General features: G+C 42.3%; 2 protein-coding genes across 2 annotated transcripts in view; one reads left to right on the forward strand and one right to left on the reverse strand.

Annotated features, from left to right (window-relative positions):
* The window catches only part of TPGS2 (tubulin polyglutamylase complex subunit 2), a 320,830-nt gene that overhangs the window by 157,061 nt on the left and 144,098 nt on the right, over positions 1 to 19,671 (forward strand). The window lies entirely within an intron of this gene.
* Positions 616 to 14,543, reverse strand: LOC128466923 (aquaporin-3-like). Its single transcript, XM_053448387.1, has 7 exons — positions 14,510 to 14,543; positions 14,332 to 14,467; positions 6,697 to 6,823; positions 5,307 to 5,444; positions 5,039 to 5,157; positions 3,423 to 3,640; positions 616 to 1,469 (listed from the first exon to the last, which is right to left on the reverse strand). Exons 2-7 carry the CDS (start codon positions 14,437 to 14,439, stop codon positions 1,301 to 1,303), a joined length of 879 nt encoding a protein of 292 aa, XP_053304362.1. The 5' UTR covers positions 14,440 to 14,467; positions 14,510 to 14,543; the 3' UTR covers positions 616 to 1,300.

A 19,671-nucleotide genomic window follows, 5' to 3' on the forward strand; every position in this document is an offset into this window, starting at 1 on the left:
GTATCCACATTCTTTTTAAAATTCTAGTTTTCCATAAATGCCAAGTGTAGCCGTTTGCAAATTCATTTTTTATGAAACAAACTATATTTTTTTAAAAAATATTACATTGCGGTAGCGCTTTAAAAAGAAAATAATAATAATAATAAAATTTGGGTCTTTTATTGGAGTGAAAATCTTCCAGCTTATTACAATGTGGCCCATTTATAAGAACGAGGCAACGGCCATGGTAGGATCCTTCAAAGCGCAGACGGACAGAAATGTCATTCCTTTGAATTGAAAGCTTTATCGGTATTCCCCTATTTACAATATTCCAACGGATGTCCGGAAAGTTCCGTTCACGGTGATCGGCCGCGGCGGGGCGCTATGGCTGGTGTCTCTTTTAGAACCTAAACCTTACGCGGGTGAATTTATCGAGAGGTGAGATTTACTCCGTGTTATTATCAGCACTCGGTTGGATAATAAGTTCTTATCAAATAACGTCGGACTTTGCCCCACCAATCGAATTTCCCTATAATGCTTACATACAATACTCAACTAGGTAAATACTGACTTTTGGGGCTGGGAATATCCGCTAATCTGATAGTCAGTGATTATTTTTCTGTGTGAGTAACAGTAGGACTCGTGGCTGTCTTATTGCGGAGTAGATGGTTCTTCAGGCAGATGCTGTCTACCTGAAATAGACCTTCTAGTAGGGTTTCATCTTGTAGGGTTTCATGGAGAAGCCGTAACCCTTCAAGCAAAAGCCATAATCCCCTAGAAAGGTCATGGCTCCACTCGCTCATTCTCCCTCCACTCCGTCCTTATTCCCATCATCTTCCCCCCCTTCTACAGCCTACATCCAGATCAACCCAAAAGGCTCCTTCACCATTCCCACCCATTAGAAGACAATTTAATCATCAGCGAGAGCAAGCAAAGGAACCCCTATTACTGATCTCAACCATATAGCGCTCTATCTCCAGCCCTTGGGAGTTTTACGCCGCTCCGTAAATGTCGTTCATCTTCTTCTGAACACAATATCATTTTTTTAAAGGCGTCCTGAGATACATCAAATTATTTTCATGCATTAGACAAAGAAAAGGTTAAAAAAAAAGAGAATGTAAGCCAAGCTCGTGTTTGTGCCGGTGGACATTCACTGCTGCAGTCCCTGGGTGATTATGTACAGAGTATGGAAAGGTGTAACTGCACATCCAAAAAGCCACCAAGGGTCATCGAGTGTAAAAAATAAAAAGCTCCTGGACCCCCTCAATCGTTGGAGCCCCCCCCCGTGAGAATCGCCAGTCCGTTTAGAGATGCGAGCATTCTAGATCCTCTCCTTGTGTTTGACATCTGCCAGTTTAACGTTCTCTTGATCGGTGGACTCGGGCGCAGGCTCGATGTGACAGCCGATCATCAGCTGGTAGACCAGAACGCCGGCGACTGCCCCAAGTAAAGGAGAGACGATGGGTACCCACCACCATTGTCCTCCGGCCCTGGAGAAGGTGGAAGGAAAACAAAATAAAATGAGACAAAAGTGTAATAAGATAAAGCTAAACAAAAAAGTATGGCTTCTAGGAGTGTTTTTTAGTGTTTTTTATGGTTACAATGTATCTTTGGGAAACGCGTTGCGCAAAGTTCTTCTTGCAAGAGAAACGCGCCATGGGTGGTGCTTTAGAATGCATGGTAAAGATGTGAAATATAATATGTTTCTTCTCACTGTTTAGTGAATAAAACGTAATCGTTCTCCCTCGCCACGTAAAGATTTGTTTTAGGTAAAGGAGAGGTCAAAAATGTTGACGATCCGTCGACATTCGGAACAAAAACAGAAAGTCCTCCCAGACGTTGAGCCAGCATTTAACCAATAAAAATCAGTATTCACACGGAAAGATCCGGAATTTGGGGATTAGCTCTGTTCAATGGTAACATTGTATTCTTCAGTATATTAAACGCCTTCATACTGTCCTACTGCTCTCTCAAGTTACTGCCCTACATTTTTTTCACCCCAAAGTCTCGTTAGGCTGGAACGAAACATGACAATGAATTACAATAAGTTTGAACAGGTCTGTGCATTTAAACACCCGGGTCGGTGTTGTCTTAATTCTGTAAGGAGGAGCGCCTATTTATTATAATTATAATAAGAATTAATTATTGTTATTATTATTATTATTATTACATATCGTGGGGCCGCCCAGATGCCATAAGACAAATTATTCAATTCTATTGAAATTATAGATTTTTTTAGAAAGACTTGGGACAAAAAAAAAATATCCTACAGGACCACATTAACCCTCCCTATTTTTTTTTTATTTTTTTTTTTTTTTGCTCACAATTTGTAAAAAAAAAAAAAAAAAAATTATTATATAATATTTAGATTTCTTCTAGAACAAAAATATTTTCTAGGATGGCTTTAATAATTTATAGTATTAGCACGTTGACCGGTAATCTCGAATAATATAACTGTTTCGGTGTCAGGTGAAACGAGGTCACGCAGAATTCTTGATGTGTCACGAAAAGATAAAAACTAGAAAAAAAATTTGGCTTCCAGCAATACTTTTCACTTTCGTGTGGCCTAGAAAACATCTCCTTCGTATTAATTATCAATATTTAATTTCCATATTATTTATTAGGAGATTATTGATCACCTTAGTATTTATTTAACTCTTTCAGGCGATGAGGGTGTGGGAAGCTACCTTAATCTTGAGTTGGGTGGTTCTATGAGGAGGACATATTGGTGGAACTCACGTGGACATAGGCTTGGATGGAGATAGAGGCGACGATGTTCTGGAACATATATATGTTTAAGAGTTCCCATGGTACTTGCATGCTATGGAGACTAAGGTGTCCTGTGATTGGGTGAGGCACATATGATGTAATGTACCCGGGGCTTTATTGGTCAGAAGTAGAGTTGTGTGAAAGCTTAACCGGCGGAGACTTTGGCTGGAAAAAAAACCATGTTCCCCCAACCAGTAAGGCCATCTTGGTGATAGGGTTTATGTCATAATCCATGAGACATGTCAGGCAGTAGATAGAGTCGCTGCACGCTTTATGATGTCAACGAGTCGATGTTCTAAAGTTCCGTTCAACTTTAGCGAGTATGGACGTTGCCTCGGGAGGTGCCGCCAACAGTAGACATGTCAAGAGGTGTTTGCAAATCCTCCCACGGGAATACATTTTCGGTTTTCGGCCAGAAGCTCTAACGTAACCTATCATTAGTCTCCACCAGCTGCGTCTCCTGTAGGTAGATTACTAATAATACCACTTTTGGCAGGTGGCACCTCTTGGCATCTTGGTGTTCGTTTGAAGCAACTTAATATATATGTTCTTCTAATAGGCTTTATTGTTATCCAATATATCTAAGCTGTTATTGGATTTGAGGAACATTTGAGGAACATTGCGAGGCGCGTTCATCATCAAACACATAGATATGAGACACTGGGGACGCTTACCAGAAGACTTCCGTGCCCCAACCGGCGAGAGACGTGAAAAGACGGGGTCCAAAGTCCCTGGCGGGGTTTACGGCATATCCAGAGTTGAAGCCCATGGAGAGCCCAATGACAAGGACTACAAAGCCAACCGTGAAGGCCTCCAGACCTCGAGGGATGGGGTTGTTGTACGGGTCCACAATAGCCAGGATGCAGACCACCAAAGCTGCCGTACCGATGAACTGTAAGAGATATAAGGCGAAGGTCAAAAGACGATTATTGGAGGCTAAATGAACTCGGAAAATGGCCACTTAGAAATTAAAAATATAAGAAACAAGTACGTGAAACATCAGAAATTTTTTTTACAAAATTCAATCTGCACGGGGAAGCCATTTTTTGATGCACCAACTAAGCTGAGCACTTCCTGAACCTCTGAAACATCAGAAACTAAGGAGTAAAAAAATCAGATAATTTGGTAAAACGTTGATTTTTTTTTTTTGGAACAGACTCCGATCTTTATATAATTTCTAATTTTTATATATGTACATATATATATACAATGAATTTCCTGTCCTGAGGATCTCTCCATCCCCCCTCCTCCCCAACCCTTACCAAAGCTACCTGAACCAATCAGCAAGAATCAACACTCATTAGGGGAGAAATAACTTAATGGGGAGGAAGAATCACAAGCAGGTGATAATACCGATGGCGCAAGAACAGAAAAAAAAGTATGTACCTCACCCAAAAAAAAAAAAATGTTTCCTACAATACGTGAAAAATCTTTACTATGCCTACATATAGAACTCTGTGGCCATTTTTTGGTTAATATAATATTTCTGTGATTTTCTTGAAGAAAGACACGTTAGATACATTTAGTACGTCTGTCTTCGTAAACGATAGTATCAGAATTAAACGTCGTGCCCCTTTAACAGGTTTGCGCGTGTCAACGCCCCCGAGGGTTAAATGTATGCAAGAAATATTAACTATTGCTAGGCCACAGGGCTCTCCGGATTTTTTTTTTCTTTTTCGTAACACAAAGAGGGAATTGACATTTGGAGGGGGGGGGGGATGCCGCTGGTGTCTTCACAAGGTCAGGCATTCGAGACACGCAAGAGGCGCGCGGGGTGTTACGTTTCTCAAGGTCGTGCCAGATAGCCGTATAATATTTCTGCCCCAAGCGCCTCGGTGTAACATTATTTTATCAACGCGTTTTAAAGCGGATCTCCCACCATTCTTTTATTCCTATCATCAGAATAAAAATAAGTTTTACCCCCAGTTGTATTTTTTGCCCCATAATATAAAGTTTTCAGGCAGCTGCATATCAGCCGTTTGTATGATTCTCGCTCTGTTATCTGATCCCCGATCTACTAACCCCCCCCCGACTCCTTATCATACTGCCTGTGGGGAACAATAGAATGGCTCAGTCTTAATCACTCAGTCGGACTCTCGGACTAATGAAAGTCTATGGAGGAACGGACTTCATTAGCATCGCCATAAAGCATCAGCTCAGTGTGGTGTTTGAGCTGGGAAAGTCACCCCAAATATCACATGACTGACAGCAACGGCGGCTCCAGGTCTGCAGATAAAGGGAGTTTTTTGGGCAAACCCCTTTATTTTATACCAAGAAATCGTTCACTCACCTGGTCGAAGAACCCGTTCATGAGGGTCAAATGCTCGGTTGGAAAAGTAGCGAAGATCCCGGCGGTGCCGTTGGGGCCGGTGACATAAAGCTGGTCATTCGCAAAAAACCAGATGGCATCTGAAACGGCAGAAGGGATTGGACTTTAGTGACACCGAAGCGCCTCGGGTTTTGCTGGGCGCCCCCGATAATGAAAAGGTGACATCATCCTATTCTGTATTTTCTTTGGATTTTTTAAATGGGGGGGCATCTACCTGCGCGTTACCCACCGTAATATAAACCATAAACAATGCCGGCTCCGAGGAAAGCCCCCAGAGTCTGCGCGATGGTGTAGATCGGAAACTTGATCCACGGCTCTCGAGCCATCAGGCAGAGGGCGAAGGTGACGGCCGGGTTCAGGTGTCCTCCTGGAACGAGAGGGTCGGTTAATGGTGGGAGATTTCTCCAAAGTCATCTCACAGATTTATCTATACATTATACAGGGGGCCGGTCACTGATTTATCTATACATTATACAGGGGGCCGGCTCGCTGATTTATCTATACATTATACAGGGGCCGGTCACTGATTTATCTATACATTATACAGGGGGCCGGTCACTGATTTAACTATACATTATACAGGGGCCGCTCACTGATTTATCTATACATTATACAGGGGCCGCTCACTGATTTATCTATACATTATACAGGGGGCCGGTCACTGATTTATCTATACATTATACAGGGGGCCGGTCACTGATTTATCTATACATTATACAGGGGGCCGGTCACTGATTTATCTATACATTATACAGGGGGCGGCTCACTGATTTATCTATACATTATACAGGGGGCCGGTCACTGATTTATCTATACATTATACAGGGGGCCGGTCACTGATTTATCTATACATTATACAGGGGGCCGGTCACTGATTTATCTATACATTATACAGGGGCCGGCTCGCTGATTTATCTATACATTATACAGGGGGCCGGTCACTGATTTATCTATACATTATACAGGGGGCCGGCTCACTGATTTATCTATACATTATACAGGGGGCCGGCTCACTGATTTATCTATACATTATACAGGGGGCCGGTCACTGATTTATCTATACATTATACAGGGGGCCGGCTCACCGATTAACTATACATTATACAGAGGGCTGGTCACTGATTTATCTATACATTATACAGGGGGCCGGCTCACTGATTTATCTATACATTATACAGGGGGCCGGTCACTGATTTATCTATACATTATACAGGGGGCCGGTCACTGATTTATCTATACATTATACAGGGGGCCGGTCACTGATTTATCTATACATTATACATGGCCGGTGCAGCCCTCATTGCAGGAGAAGCCCCCCCGGGGTCAGCCCCTCACAATGCATAAAGAAGTCAGGGCATTTAAATGTTTCTCTCTCCTGGCTTAGTGCATCTCATGTATCGGACAGGTGGCCGCCGGAGTCATATTCTGCAGGTTTCAGATTCGATATTTCCCAATAGGTTATAACTCGTTCAGCAGTCACAGCAGGGGGGGCACTTAGTGGATACGCTTCGGCAACCAATGATATTGATGGAATAATCACATAAAGCGGGAATTAATAAATACATTTATATGACTGTAACCCAGATCTCACACGCGCCGCACGGCCCCAGCGGACATACCTGACACCTGTCCCGCGACCAGAATACCCAACGTTACGGCGAAGCCAAAGGCCAGGTTGATGGTCAAGAACTGTCCGTGGGAACCTTTACTGAGAACCACCTGAGCCACGGATCCACAGCCAAACATCTGCAGGGGAGGAAAAAAAAAAGAGGATCCGTAAATCAACGATCACCTTTCACATCTTTAGGTTTCTACGAGCGATAACCGTCATAAATCATAACAATCACATCAACGCTCAAGCCAGATCTGTTATAAAAAAGATTCATGTGTAAATAAGAGTCTTAGATATATTTTTTTTTACTAAGAGGGTGGTAGATAAGTGGAACAGCCTCCCAGCAGAAGTGGTAGAGGGTGATACAGTGAGGGTATTAAACATGCATGGGATAGACATACGGCTCCTGAATCTAAGACGAGACCAACGACTGATTAAGGTTTGAGTCGTTACAGCAGGAGAAACGGGCGACGGGGGCCGGATGGGGCCGATGGATGACGCCCGTATGACGTAATAAACACTATTTTGGGATTTACAGGATTCCGGGTGCAGCCAAGCAGGTAATTAGCAGCCGAGTTTATGGGGCGACGTCCAAAAGGGAGGGAATCCTGAAAACGTCTAAACTTGTCAAAACAGTAGCGTTTTCCCTAATTATTTATTAGAGTTTGTAGAGAGTCCAACATACGCTAGGATTGGGCAACAGAAATTAATGCTTATTAATTATATGTTCTTCGGACTCTTTCTTTTTAATTGCTACAGCTACTGTAAAAGGTTCTAGGCAGGGGTGGTAAACGTAAACTATTATATTTAAATGAGATCTTTCATAGACGTCGGTGCTCGGGGGATGGGCTCGTCTACCAAAAACATCCAATTCTACAGAACTAAATTCACAAACATTCTTAGTTTTTATGGAAACTCCTTCGGATCCACGAAAACTCGGCCCAGAATCGCTTTGTATAAACGTTAGTCCTTTCTGCCAATACAAAGATTTTTTATTCCCACCAAGTTCTTTTTATTTCTTGTATCGGATTAAAAAACTATTGCTCTCCTTTTTTTTTTTTTTTTTTTACCCCATTTATACTTTTTGCCCCCATAATGTATTGTTTGCAGCCATTTGTATGATTCTCGCTCTGTTATCCGACCCCCAATCTACAAAAGAGAATGGCTCAGTCTTAAGGATCCAGTCGGACTCTCTGACTAATGAAAGTCTATGGAGAACGGACTTCATTAGCATCGCCATAAAGTGTCAGCTCAGTGTGGTGTTTGAGCCGGGAAAGTCACCCAAAATATCACATGACCGACAGCACCGGCGGCTCCAGGTCTGCAGATAAAGGGGGTTTAAATTAGATAAAACCAGGTTTTTGTCACTGCCAACCGACCCTAAGCTTATGATGAAGTCCTGCAGTGCAGGAAACCTTTAAGGCTTTTTTCTTTGTTATTCTGTCTTATCTAATTATCTTGAAGCATTTGATTCCCTGCCTGGTGATTATTGAGTCCAGACTTCGAAGAGTTAAGCCCCCATTAGTGTTTTTTTGTATAGAAACAGCAGGAAATGGTTTTAAAATAATAAACTTTAAATAAAACCCATTATTCTTCCTCCAAATGCCCCACCCAGTTACACAAATACCCCGCAATAGGGCACAAATAGCCCCGCCCCAGCCACGCCGCTAGCCACGCCCCAAAGTCCCTTTGCCCGTACGGAATGTATTTTCATATGATTTTTCTCCTCTTGCAGATCTCAAAGAAACTTAAAAAGTGATGTATTACCCCAAAAAATAAAACAGAGACAGACGGCAGTCTTCTCCTTCGTTATATAAGATTGCTATGGACTCCGGTTTACATTTCACCCACCAGATGTTATAACATTATTATTATTATTGATTTTTATAGCGCCATCATATTCCGCGGCGCAGTACAATGCCTATTAAATTGCTTAATCTTTTAGGATGTAGAACGTCGCAGCATTTAAATAATATACATTTTACATTTACCGGTATTTGCTTTATTAGTTAACGTTTTGCATGTAGGACAGGCGAGTGGGTGCATATTTTCAGGTTGGCACGCAAGGTGTTAAAACTATTTACTCTTTTCCAGAAAGTGAGAGCATTTCCTTATTTGGCAAACACTTTAAAGAACAATTCAGCGTTTTGGCCACGTGGAAAGCTGCCACCCCCGGCTGAAAATCCTGTTTTTTATTCGGTAATCGGAGCCAGGATCCTGTTGGGCAGAGATCCACAGAGCGCTCATCGCGCAGGTGACGGACACTGCTTACCTGCTTACCTGTTTGCCTGCTCTCTTGTAGAACAGTCCTGAGCATGTTAGGCGTAGTTAGGATGAAACAGCTTTTTATTTATTTTATTTATATTATTTTTATTTATTTTTTTATATTGTTTTTATTTATTATATCTATATTATTTTTATTTATTCTATATTATTATTATTTATTATATCTATATTATTTTTATTTATTCTATATTATTATTATTTATTTTATTTATATTATTTTTATTTATTTATTTTATATTGTTTTTATTTATTATATCTATATTATTTTTATTTATTCTATATTATTATTATTTATTTTATCTATATTATTTTTATTTATTCTATATTATTATTATTTATTCTATATTATTATTATTTATTTTATTTATATTATTTTGAATTATTTATTTTATCTATATTACTTGTATTTATTTTATTTATATTTTTTATTTACTTATTTTATCTATATTATTTGTATCTATTTTATTTATATTATTATTTTTATTTAATTTTGTTACTGTAATTATCTATAGCATGATATGAAATTAACCCCTTCTTATACTGTCACCTACACAGGCTTCGTCTACACTGTATGTACTTCCACATATATTTGGAAAATAGGCTTTTTTTTTTTAAATAATAATAATTTTTAGCATTTTTAATATTTGGTTGGAATAATCGGATTTTTTTTACGTTTTTTTTATTTATTTATTTTCACCACGGATAAGTAGCTTAACTGATCCTGTAAAGTGCTTTTTAGAAAGTTGACTCCTAAATATAACCAACAAAATGACCAAAAAAAATTTCACCAGACGCCAACTGGAAAAAAAAGTTGTCACACAAGGGGTTAAGTCAAAATCAAGGTCGAAGCTGCAGAAGGTGAATGTCTTGGTTGTGGCAAATTTTTCGTCGACTCGAGATGATTATAAAAATGAAAACGACTTTTTGCGGTGAATTTTAATGTGGGCGGAGCCGTTAAAAGGGCAGCAGCGAGATATTTTACAGGCCGGGGACAAGAAGGCTTTGTTTAAAATTGGGCATAAATCCAGCAAAATGCAGCTAAGATAAAATATATATATATATATCTCTGTATTATCTGATGGGTGATATATGTTCATAAAACCATACGGGTACTTGGAAGGCTAACTGTAAAGTTATACCAGCTTTTGGAACCTCATCGGTCTCTTCTTCATTCCATCTAGAGAAGAGACCACTGAGGTCCCGATGCCGGTTCAGGCGCTGTAACCCCGGTACGTGACACATAATCAGGAGCGTCCAGGAATAGCCCTCGATTAGCACACTCCGTTTTAAATATAGCAATCCGCTCACAGGTAGAGTTGGGTCTCGATAATGTTCGTGGATGGGGGATGGGCTGGTGGCGCTGTCCCGGGTCAGGCCTAGGGCAGCGCCAAAGGTAAACATGGCGCTGATTCCGAGAGTAAGCCCTTTAATCCGTGCGTTTCTGGTTCATGTATATAATCGTTATTTATGCCGCTGGAGGCCGTCACGGCGCTCGGCTCTGTCGTCGATCCGTGTGCTTTGGGCGAAGTGATACTCAGTACTGTTATCTATCCCGCCCACAGGGATTAAAAGGGTTAAAGACAGCCAACAGGTATTAACTCAGTCGCTGCCAGGGCACTGCAAATCAGAGCCACTTGGGGTTTATTGATAGGGGATAAGGTGCAATGCTCTGCACAGACAAGGGTCGCCATCTTCCGGCATGAGGGACGAGTAAAGCCAGGTGGCCTCAGTGCCCCTCCCCCACAACATATGCACTGTCACACACAAGCTTACACAGTCACACTAACACACATACACATGCTTACACATACTTACACTCACTAACACACACTCATGCTAATACACACACTCCCTCACACCAATGACACATTCATGCTCACACACTTATATATCCATGCTAACACACAAACACTTATACATTCATGCTAACACACAAACACTTATACATACACATTCATGCTAACACACAAACACTTATACATTCATGCTAACACACAAACACTTATACAATACATACACATTCATGCTAACACATAAACACTTATACATACACATTCATGCTAACACACAAACACTTATACATACACATTCATGCTAACACATAAACACTTATACATTCATGCTAACACACACATACACATTCATGCTTACACACACTTACACTGACACTTAATCACGCTCACTAACACACACTCATGCTAACACACACACACTCCATCACACCAATGACACATTCATGCTCACACACTTATATATCCATGCTAACACACAAACACTTATACATTCATGCTAACACACAAACACACATACACATTCATGCTAACACACACTTATACATTCATGCTAACACACAAACACTTATACATACACATTCATGCTAACACACAAACACTTATACATACACATTCATGCTAACACACAAACGCTTACACATACACAGCCATGCTAACACACAAACTTAAACATTCATGCTCACGCGCATTCATGTTAACACACACACTTCTCATTCTAACATACATACATTCATGCATACTCCCTTCCTTAACCTCTCACTGACTCGCTCCCATTATTTCATGAATATGATGGTCATTAATGAGGGGAGATTCATTGGTTTGTATTGTTAAGATATAGCACCAACAGACTGTGCAGCGTAGTACAATAAAGCCATACCTTAAAATTATATATTTAAACAAACAGATGAATTCCAATTGGTTGGAAGAAGCTGGATGGAGGGAGAATATTATTATTTATTGATTTATAGCGCCATCATATTCCGCAGCGCAGCACAGGGGGATAATGTTGCCGGGTACACTGTATTGGAGCATTGTGTATTTTCCAAGCTTTAAAATCTCCCAAAAGGGGCAATTTTGTTTAGAGGGTGTGGTTTAAGGTGTGTCCAGGGGCGGGGCTTCTTTGTGTTACTTTGTTACCAATTGATATTTATGTAACTGAGTGAGGAATTTAGAAGAATAATGAATATTTGCCCAGAGTTCATCACACCATCCCCACTTCTAACCACAGCATGTAATAACCTTATGATGTAATGATGTGATGATGTAATAATGTATGACTTTAATGTGTTTTATTTTTAACTTACAACATTGCGCAAAGTCCCTCTGAGGCGAGATTCTGCAGCAGACCAAACCCAGCCAAGCTTACAACATAATGCAAACGCTAAGCAACAGCATCCCAATGGTTGCTATGGCGATAAGACCATTCTCATTTCAATTGTCCAAATCCGGACACCTGTGTTGGAGTGTGTTGAAGTGGGCTTGGTCAGTCCAAGAAGTGGGCGTGGCAAGATACATGGTGCCCACCTTTCTTGAATAGCCACCTTACTAGCGGGAGCCGCAGTGGAGATTTTTCGACCTACCTGGGCCGGTCAGGAGGGGTCAGAGGATATACCCCCGTGCTTTTCACAGCCTTCAAAAAGCTGCATGCATGGGGGGGCTACCTGGGGCAGCAGGTGAATTTCTGAAAATCAGGACTGTCCCATGAAAACCTGGACTGTTGGCATGTATGCACTAGTACTGCTGTTTTTCATTATTTTTGGATCCAGATAACGTGGAGTAAACACTCCCAGCACGGGAAGAAAGCAATCGCAGCCGCAAGAGGCAAATACCTAACCTGAAATACCCTCCTGGGGGCAACTACACACAACATGAGAACACTGGGGACATACAAACGGGAACGGATTCCAAACACAATCCCCTCGGCCAGCGGCTACCACGCAGGCCAACAGCTAGAAGATTCCTCATGTGTTCCGTAGCGTTAGCCTCTACCACGTCGGAAGGAAGTTTTACTTTACTGGTAGATAAGCGGAACAGCCTCCCAGCAGAGGTGGTAAAGGGTTATACGGTGAGGGGATTAAACATCTGGGGCAGGTTCCGGGTTTGTATGGGAGTCCCTGCTTTACTGTTTTTTGCCCCAGGATGGGTCTTTATGCAGAGATGTCTCGCGTTCGTGAGAACTCCGCTCCGCTGGGAGATAAGGGATCCCACCTATGCCTGGCTGCCGAGTCTGATAAAAGACAGACAGGTCCGTGAAGATAGGCGGCGCGGACTACTAAGCCCCAGATAAGGCGCCCCGGCCGGGGCGAGGGGTTAATGTGAAGCGGGTTCAGGGAGAAAACTGATAACGTAGAGAGAAAGAAAGAACGTTATTAACCATGAGAGTCTGGGCGTACCTGCCAGCTGTCCCAGATATCCAGGGACTCCTGTCTGCAAATAATAATTGGCATCTCACAGAACATTCTAGCGTGATGTACGGATCAAATACGGACTTTCTAGTTTGAAATCCTTTTAAAGCGGGTGTTTTTTAGGAGACTGGCACTTCTGTACACCTCCCTGCTTCACTCCCAAGAAGAGACTGCAGAGGTTTCTGTGCCAGTGTCAACAGAGACACGCATTGGAAGAATCTTTGGTATTGTGCATAAAGAGCAAATGGGGTTTACAGTTGCAAAAGTGGTGCAATCGCCATAGCAACCGTCGGGAGAATTGTGCAAGTAGCTCCGGTATACCCCAATGTTCCGGTTATTAACCCTTCCACTGCCGGGGGGGGGAGCAGCACCTCCCAATGCCCAAACGGTCTTACAAACAGATCGTATAGGAGATCACAGAACGTAGCTGATATTTGCCATTTTTGGTCACGGCCCCCCTGCTGCCACCTGGAACCCCGTGAAACTCCCATCACCCTTAGCCAAATCAACCAGAAGACCTGCAGCTGCTGTGCGGGAGCCGGACCACCATTTACCCCGCAATAAGGATGCACTACCTGCTGCTGCAGACTCCAATTCCAACTACCCTCATCCAGCCAGCAATGTGCACTCATCAGCAAAAAAACTGTTAACCCTTTACTACAAGGCATTTATTTAACATCGGTCTTTACTCTCATGAATATTTTTAAGAGACATTTTCCAGCTTTTCTGGCATTATAAAGACAAGGCTGCCAAAAAAAGGAAAAAGGTAGTAGTAGTAGATACATGGAACAGCTTCCCAGCAGAGGTGGTAGAGGGTAATACAGGCTTTTAAACATGCATGGGATAGGCATATGGCTCCAGAATCGAAGACGAGACCAACGACTGATTAAGGTTTCAATATTTACAGCAGGAGAAATAGGGAGACTAGACGGGGGCCGAATGGGGCCGATCTACCAGCAGGTTCTATGTTAACCAATAGTTGGCGGTCTGAAGATCAGAATCGTATTCATTCCATATGATAGTTCTTATGCGCACTATTAGTGAGAGAGAAAAAAAAGACTTCTCCCGCCACCCCTGCTGGAATGCTGTTCCATGTATCCACTATGCTTTCAGCAACAATCATGTTCTAACACCGTCCCGACTGAGTGAGCTCCTTACCACGAGTATGAGTGTCCCCAGGCATTCGGCGAGCGCCTGTCTCAGCAGCATGTTCTTGATCCTGAGCATTCGGTTGGCATTGTTCACGAACTCCTTCTGTCGCCCCATGTCTGCGGCCGCGATGCTCTGCTCCCGACGCTCTGCTCCCGGTGCTCTGCTCCCGACGCTCTGCTCCCGGTGCTCTGCTCACCGACTGTCAGCTGCTCTGTGCAACTAACCGGCTCGGATGATGAGCCCGGGTTTATAAATTCAGACACCTCCCCTGGCCGGTGCCGGGAGCCTCCTCTCCCCACCCCTCGCCTACCACACGGCACAACGCGAAGTTCCAATCACCGAATTCTCGGGGTGTTTTCTGGTAACATCCCAGATTCTGGAATCTTCCAAAACCCCCATAAGGATGAAATAATTCCCCCCCCCCAAAAAAAAATTGGGGCTGATTGCAAAATAAAAGCGGTTTCTCGGCTGACCTTAAATAACCCCCCCCGGTAAAAATCATTAATAAGGGGATGCGGGGGAAAAAACACTCTTTCTGCCTTAAAAAAAAGGTGAATAAAGGGATTTTAAGGATCTATGGCAAATAACGGCTCAGAAATGGCTGGGGTTTGGGGGTCACCGTTTTCTGCGCCCTTTTGGGGTGAACGATATAATGACATCATATAACCTTAGTAAATAGAAAGTCTGCAGGCAGATCGGCCCCCGGCGGCCCCTGTCTAGTCACTGCTTCTCCTGCTGTAAAGACTCAAACCTTAATCAGTCGTTGGTCTCGTCTTAGATTCAGGAGCCGTATGTCTATCCCATGCATGTTTAATACCCTCACTGTATTTCCCTCTACCACTTCTGCCGGGAGGCTGGTCCACTTATCTACCACCCTCTCAGTATAGTAAAACGTCCGAATGTAACATGTAAGCCTCTGGTGGTTGGTGTTCGGTATGCAGGGACTGCGCTGGATTGTATGAGGATCTCGCTGCGCTGGGGTTACCCGGGCGAACCTGTTATTGAGTCACGTTAGTGGATCGGATTAGGGTAATAATGACGAGTCCTTCCAGCTGCTTTTTACTGCAAGTCTAAACACAATAAGCCAGCTTCCTTGTCCAATACCCCTGCTACCAATCACACCTACCGAGTGTCCCTTATTGGCTTGACCAGTCCCACCTTGTGCCCCAGATCCCTGATGCCCCCTCTCTCCCTCCCCTGATGCCCCGCTTTTCTAGGAGGTCAGAATGTTTGCTGGGTATGAGGGGATCGCCGGGTTCTACTGCCCTAAAAGCCAGTATTAGACCAACTTAGAAACAAATGTAGAAGAGACAACTGAGGTCTCAAAAGCTTATGAAATGTTTCTTATTTTGGATCAAATGGGGCTAATATGACAATAATTCTTATTCTGTTTTAAGCAGCCAATCCGTGGCAGGGAAGCACTCCAATTGCTCTCCTGGAGCTGACCGTCGGAATTTGTTTCCGAAATAGTTTTCTGAAGTAAAATAGTTTGGTCGCGTTCCGCATGATTTATTAAAATTGTTGTCAACAGGTAAAGAAGCCACCTACAAAAGTCATGGTACGACCCTGCCCTGTGACCACACCACAGTCACACCCACGACCACACCCGTAGCCACACCCTTAGGATAAATATATCCTTTTTTGGTCGTTTGCATCGTTGCCAGGTCTGACCTGGATTCCCGCTTTTATTGTGTGTTCGTTTACGTTCATTTTAATGGAAGTCATGCTATAAATCCAGATAATTGTCATTATTATTATTATTATTATTATATAATGGGGTAGATATTATTTATTATTTCCTGATTATAACATTATTGTTTAATAGACGGTGAGGGGGGTCGTTGAGCCCCGGTCCCTGCCGCGTACCCCGTCTCAGTAAACCCCCCCGCGTAATTAAAGCGGATCTGGCGCTTTTCCCAAACCCTACACTTGATGGATCCGTACATTAAATTAACCCATTCACTGCCACTTACAGATCTAAACAAGCAACCTGATATATAATAATATTATTATCACACTGGCCGGAGCTTAAGGTCCAAGCGGAGCACAAATGCTGCACTCTGATTGGTCCTCGTCCCTCCCAGCCTCTCATCAATTTTCACAAAAGACAGGTGTCCTCTGTTGCCCTCCGAGTCCATCTACTACCCACCGCTCCTCGCTGCCTCTCCCTGCCCCCTCCAGCTCCCCTCTGATCCTCCCGGCACCTTCCTGCCCTCCCTGCTCTCACCTGCTCCCTCCAGGGTCCCTCTGCTCTCACTCATCATCTCCCACTCCCCCCTGCTCTCACCTGCCTTCTTTTTACACCAGCCGGGCTAAATCCCTGCCACCACACAGGGTATCAGGCTCTCGGCCTGCCCTCCCCTCTGGCCGCTGGGGCCAAATGCGCTAACTAAGCGTCTTTCCATTCAAATGGGAATTTAATCGCGCTGATGTCCATTTCATCTCAGCAATCAGGGGCTTTCCACAGGGGACCTCTACTGGTGATGTCATCAATTACATCATATTTTCACTTAATTCCACAATTCAACTCCGTTGTGGTAAAATCACACCTGGCATCCTAGTATTAGGGGATTATAATCTCTGGATAACCCTTCGTACGACACCCGGAGAATTGGGGGAGTTTAGTTATTATTAATAAATAATATAAAGACATATTTGATACTTTTTAAAAGATACTTGCACTAAAAATGTGTGCACAAGCACAAAGCGTTCCACTCCAGGCATTCGGTTTCTCCGATTGTGTAACATTGTAGCGTGAATGCCTTAAGGACACTCTGTACGCGAAAACAATAAGACATCTCAGGGCAATTCATCCAAGTAACAGCGTAAATAAAGAATGATGTCATCAACATCATCCCGAGCTGTGAAAGCAAAGCACTAAGTGATGCGTAAGGTATATTTACGTGAAATGGCGCAATTCAAACGTTATTCCAACATTATTTAACCATTTATGTTGTAACAATCCCCCTAATAGATTGTAAGCTCACGCGAGCAAGGCCATCGTCTCCTCTTGAACCAATATGCCTTAAAGCGGGTTAATGTTATCATCAATTTTATATATCGTCAGTTTAATGTTATTGTCCGTGGTCACTCTCCCTGTAATAGCGCTACAGAATTCTGGAGCTCTATTAATACTGTATAATTAAATATAATGAATATTTTATATAATAATAATAATAATAAAATAATAATAATAATAGTAATAACGAATACATAAAATATCATTCTAAAAAAAAAAAAATAATAATAATGAATACATAAAAAATCATTCTAAAAAATAAAAATTGGAACTATTATAATAATAATAAATAATCATTATAAAAATAAAAAATCATTTTAAAAAATAAAAATAATAATAATTATAATAATAAATCAATTTTAAAAAAATTATTAAAAAATCATTATAAAAAAATAAAAAAATATATTGTTACAGAACTCATACAGCCAAAATACATTTGCCCCAGTTGGCTGCCCACGGGCTCGTTCCGCAGGGCTTTCTTCTTGAGGCCACCCGATGATCCTGATCTAGTCCCATTGTCATAAAATCTGAGAGTTCCTGGAAATATTTTTTTTTTTTATGTGATTTTGTCTAGGATTTCACAATTTTGCAATTATTTCTCTATTAAGATTATATCTCGTTTTCTTTAGTCATGGTGCTTTTCTCCCTGCTCTGTCACACTCTCCCAGGGTGATTCCAAAGACCCCCCCAAAAAAGAGAATAAGATAGGTAATTGCTCTAAAAGACATTGATTTAATTACCGCTTGTATTAGCCTAATAACTACACTGAGACGCGCATGTACAAAATATCCAACATTCCAAATGATTAAAGACGGGCACTTTTGTTTTACGGAATGTAGATAGAGCTTAAATTCCCTCACTGTATTAGCTGCTGCCACTTCTGCTGGTTGGCTGTTCCAGCTATTTACCACCCTTTCTGCAAAGTAAAACTTCCTTACTTTATATTTAATAAAATAATGTTTCCCCCCCCCATAGGAGTTTCCACGGGGCAGAAAGTATGCCTTTCTGAAGCTTTCCTCTCTATCTTTATGTTAATTCTATAAGCGAGTCGTCCTGCGGCTTCTGGATAAAGAGATCTATGTAAGTACAGCCAGCGCATGCACAGAGAGATAAGCCAAGGCTGGGCCGTCCTCGTACTGGGATATACATATTTTACATAGGGCATCAAGTGCAGTTTAAAAATAAGCCGGGGCAATAAACAGGTGTCTATCTGTCAGTGTCCAATCCAGAAGGGTAAAGATGAGGGGATCCGACAGCCAATCGTGCTCCTGCACAACTATGACATCATCCAATGTCATTCAACAAACAAAAATTTGAATGTTGTGATGCATTCTTTAGGTGTTTTGTGTGATATATATATTAAGATATATATTATTCCACAGGGTAACCCGATTATCTGATACATGGGGGAGGGGTAGTGTCTTGACACAAGCTGATTGCAAGCTCTTTGGGGCAGACTTGAAGAATTAAAGCAGAAGATCTCTGATCCCATGGTCTGCGCTGGGGAACTTGGAATGGATTTGGCATCATCTCAAGAACACAGCTGGCTTTTAGCCGGCATCCGAATACATCGGAACGTACGGTACTCGTCTGAGGAGATCCTGAAAGCCTGGACTCTTGGTGGGCTTCAGGATTACAACTGAGAACCTCCAGCATTGGAGCCCCCTGGAAAAGCCCACCTGCTTCCTGACGCTCCTTTATGTCATCCTTCTCTCCTTCTTCCATATTTCCTTGCTGTACTTACCCTCAGCGGAGTGGAGCGGAAGGCAATGTCTCATTGAGTGCAGTGTTCTGTACTGGTGGAGGCCGTTGGTTGTAGGCATGAGTTTTTTTGGTGTTTCCAGTATGGGGTGAGATCATTCAAACCGAGATTCCAGTAACATAGTTAACAGAGCCGGCCTAGGGCTCCTAGAACCCTCAAGGAACCAGACTTCTCCTCCATCATGCACTTAATGGCCACCACAGTAGAGGACATGATGGTGGAACCCATCATCATCATCATCAACTCAATGCCTTTGCCTGTACGGAAGAGCCGGTCCTGACTACTAAAGGAGTAGTAGTCGCTATTTGTTCCTCTTCAGAAATCACCGTGTTAGGTGTGACCATGACAATCTTGTTCTCCTGGCCGGAGAAGCTCATTTTGGACAATAATACACCATAGAGAGGTGATACTTCATACTTAACTTCATCGTTAACCCTATATTTCCCTTATCATGATGTTGCTCCATGAGAAGAAGCATCACCAGTTTGGCCCTGGATACAAATGATGTAGATACTCGGTGTAACAATATCCGATGATTGTATCAGTTTATTAGTTTCAGTATTCT

Source organism: Spea bombifrons, chromosome 1, assembly GCF_027358695.1.
Source record: "Spea bombifrons isolate aSpeBom1 chromosome 1, aSpeBom1.2.pri, whole genome shotgun sequence".
In the NCBI taxonomy this organism is placed as follows: domain Eukaryota; kingdom Metazoa; phylum Chordata; class Amphibia; order Anura; family Pelobatidae; genus Spea; species Spea bombifrons.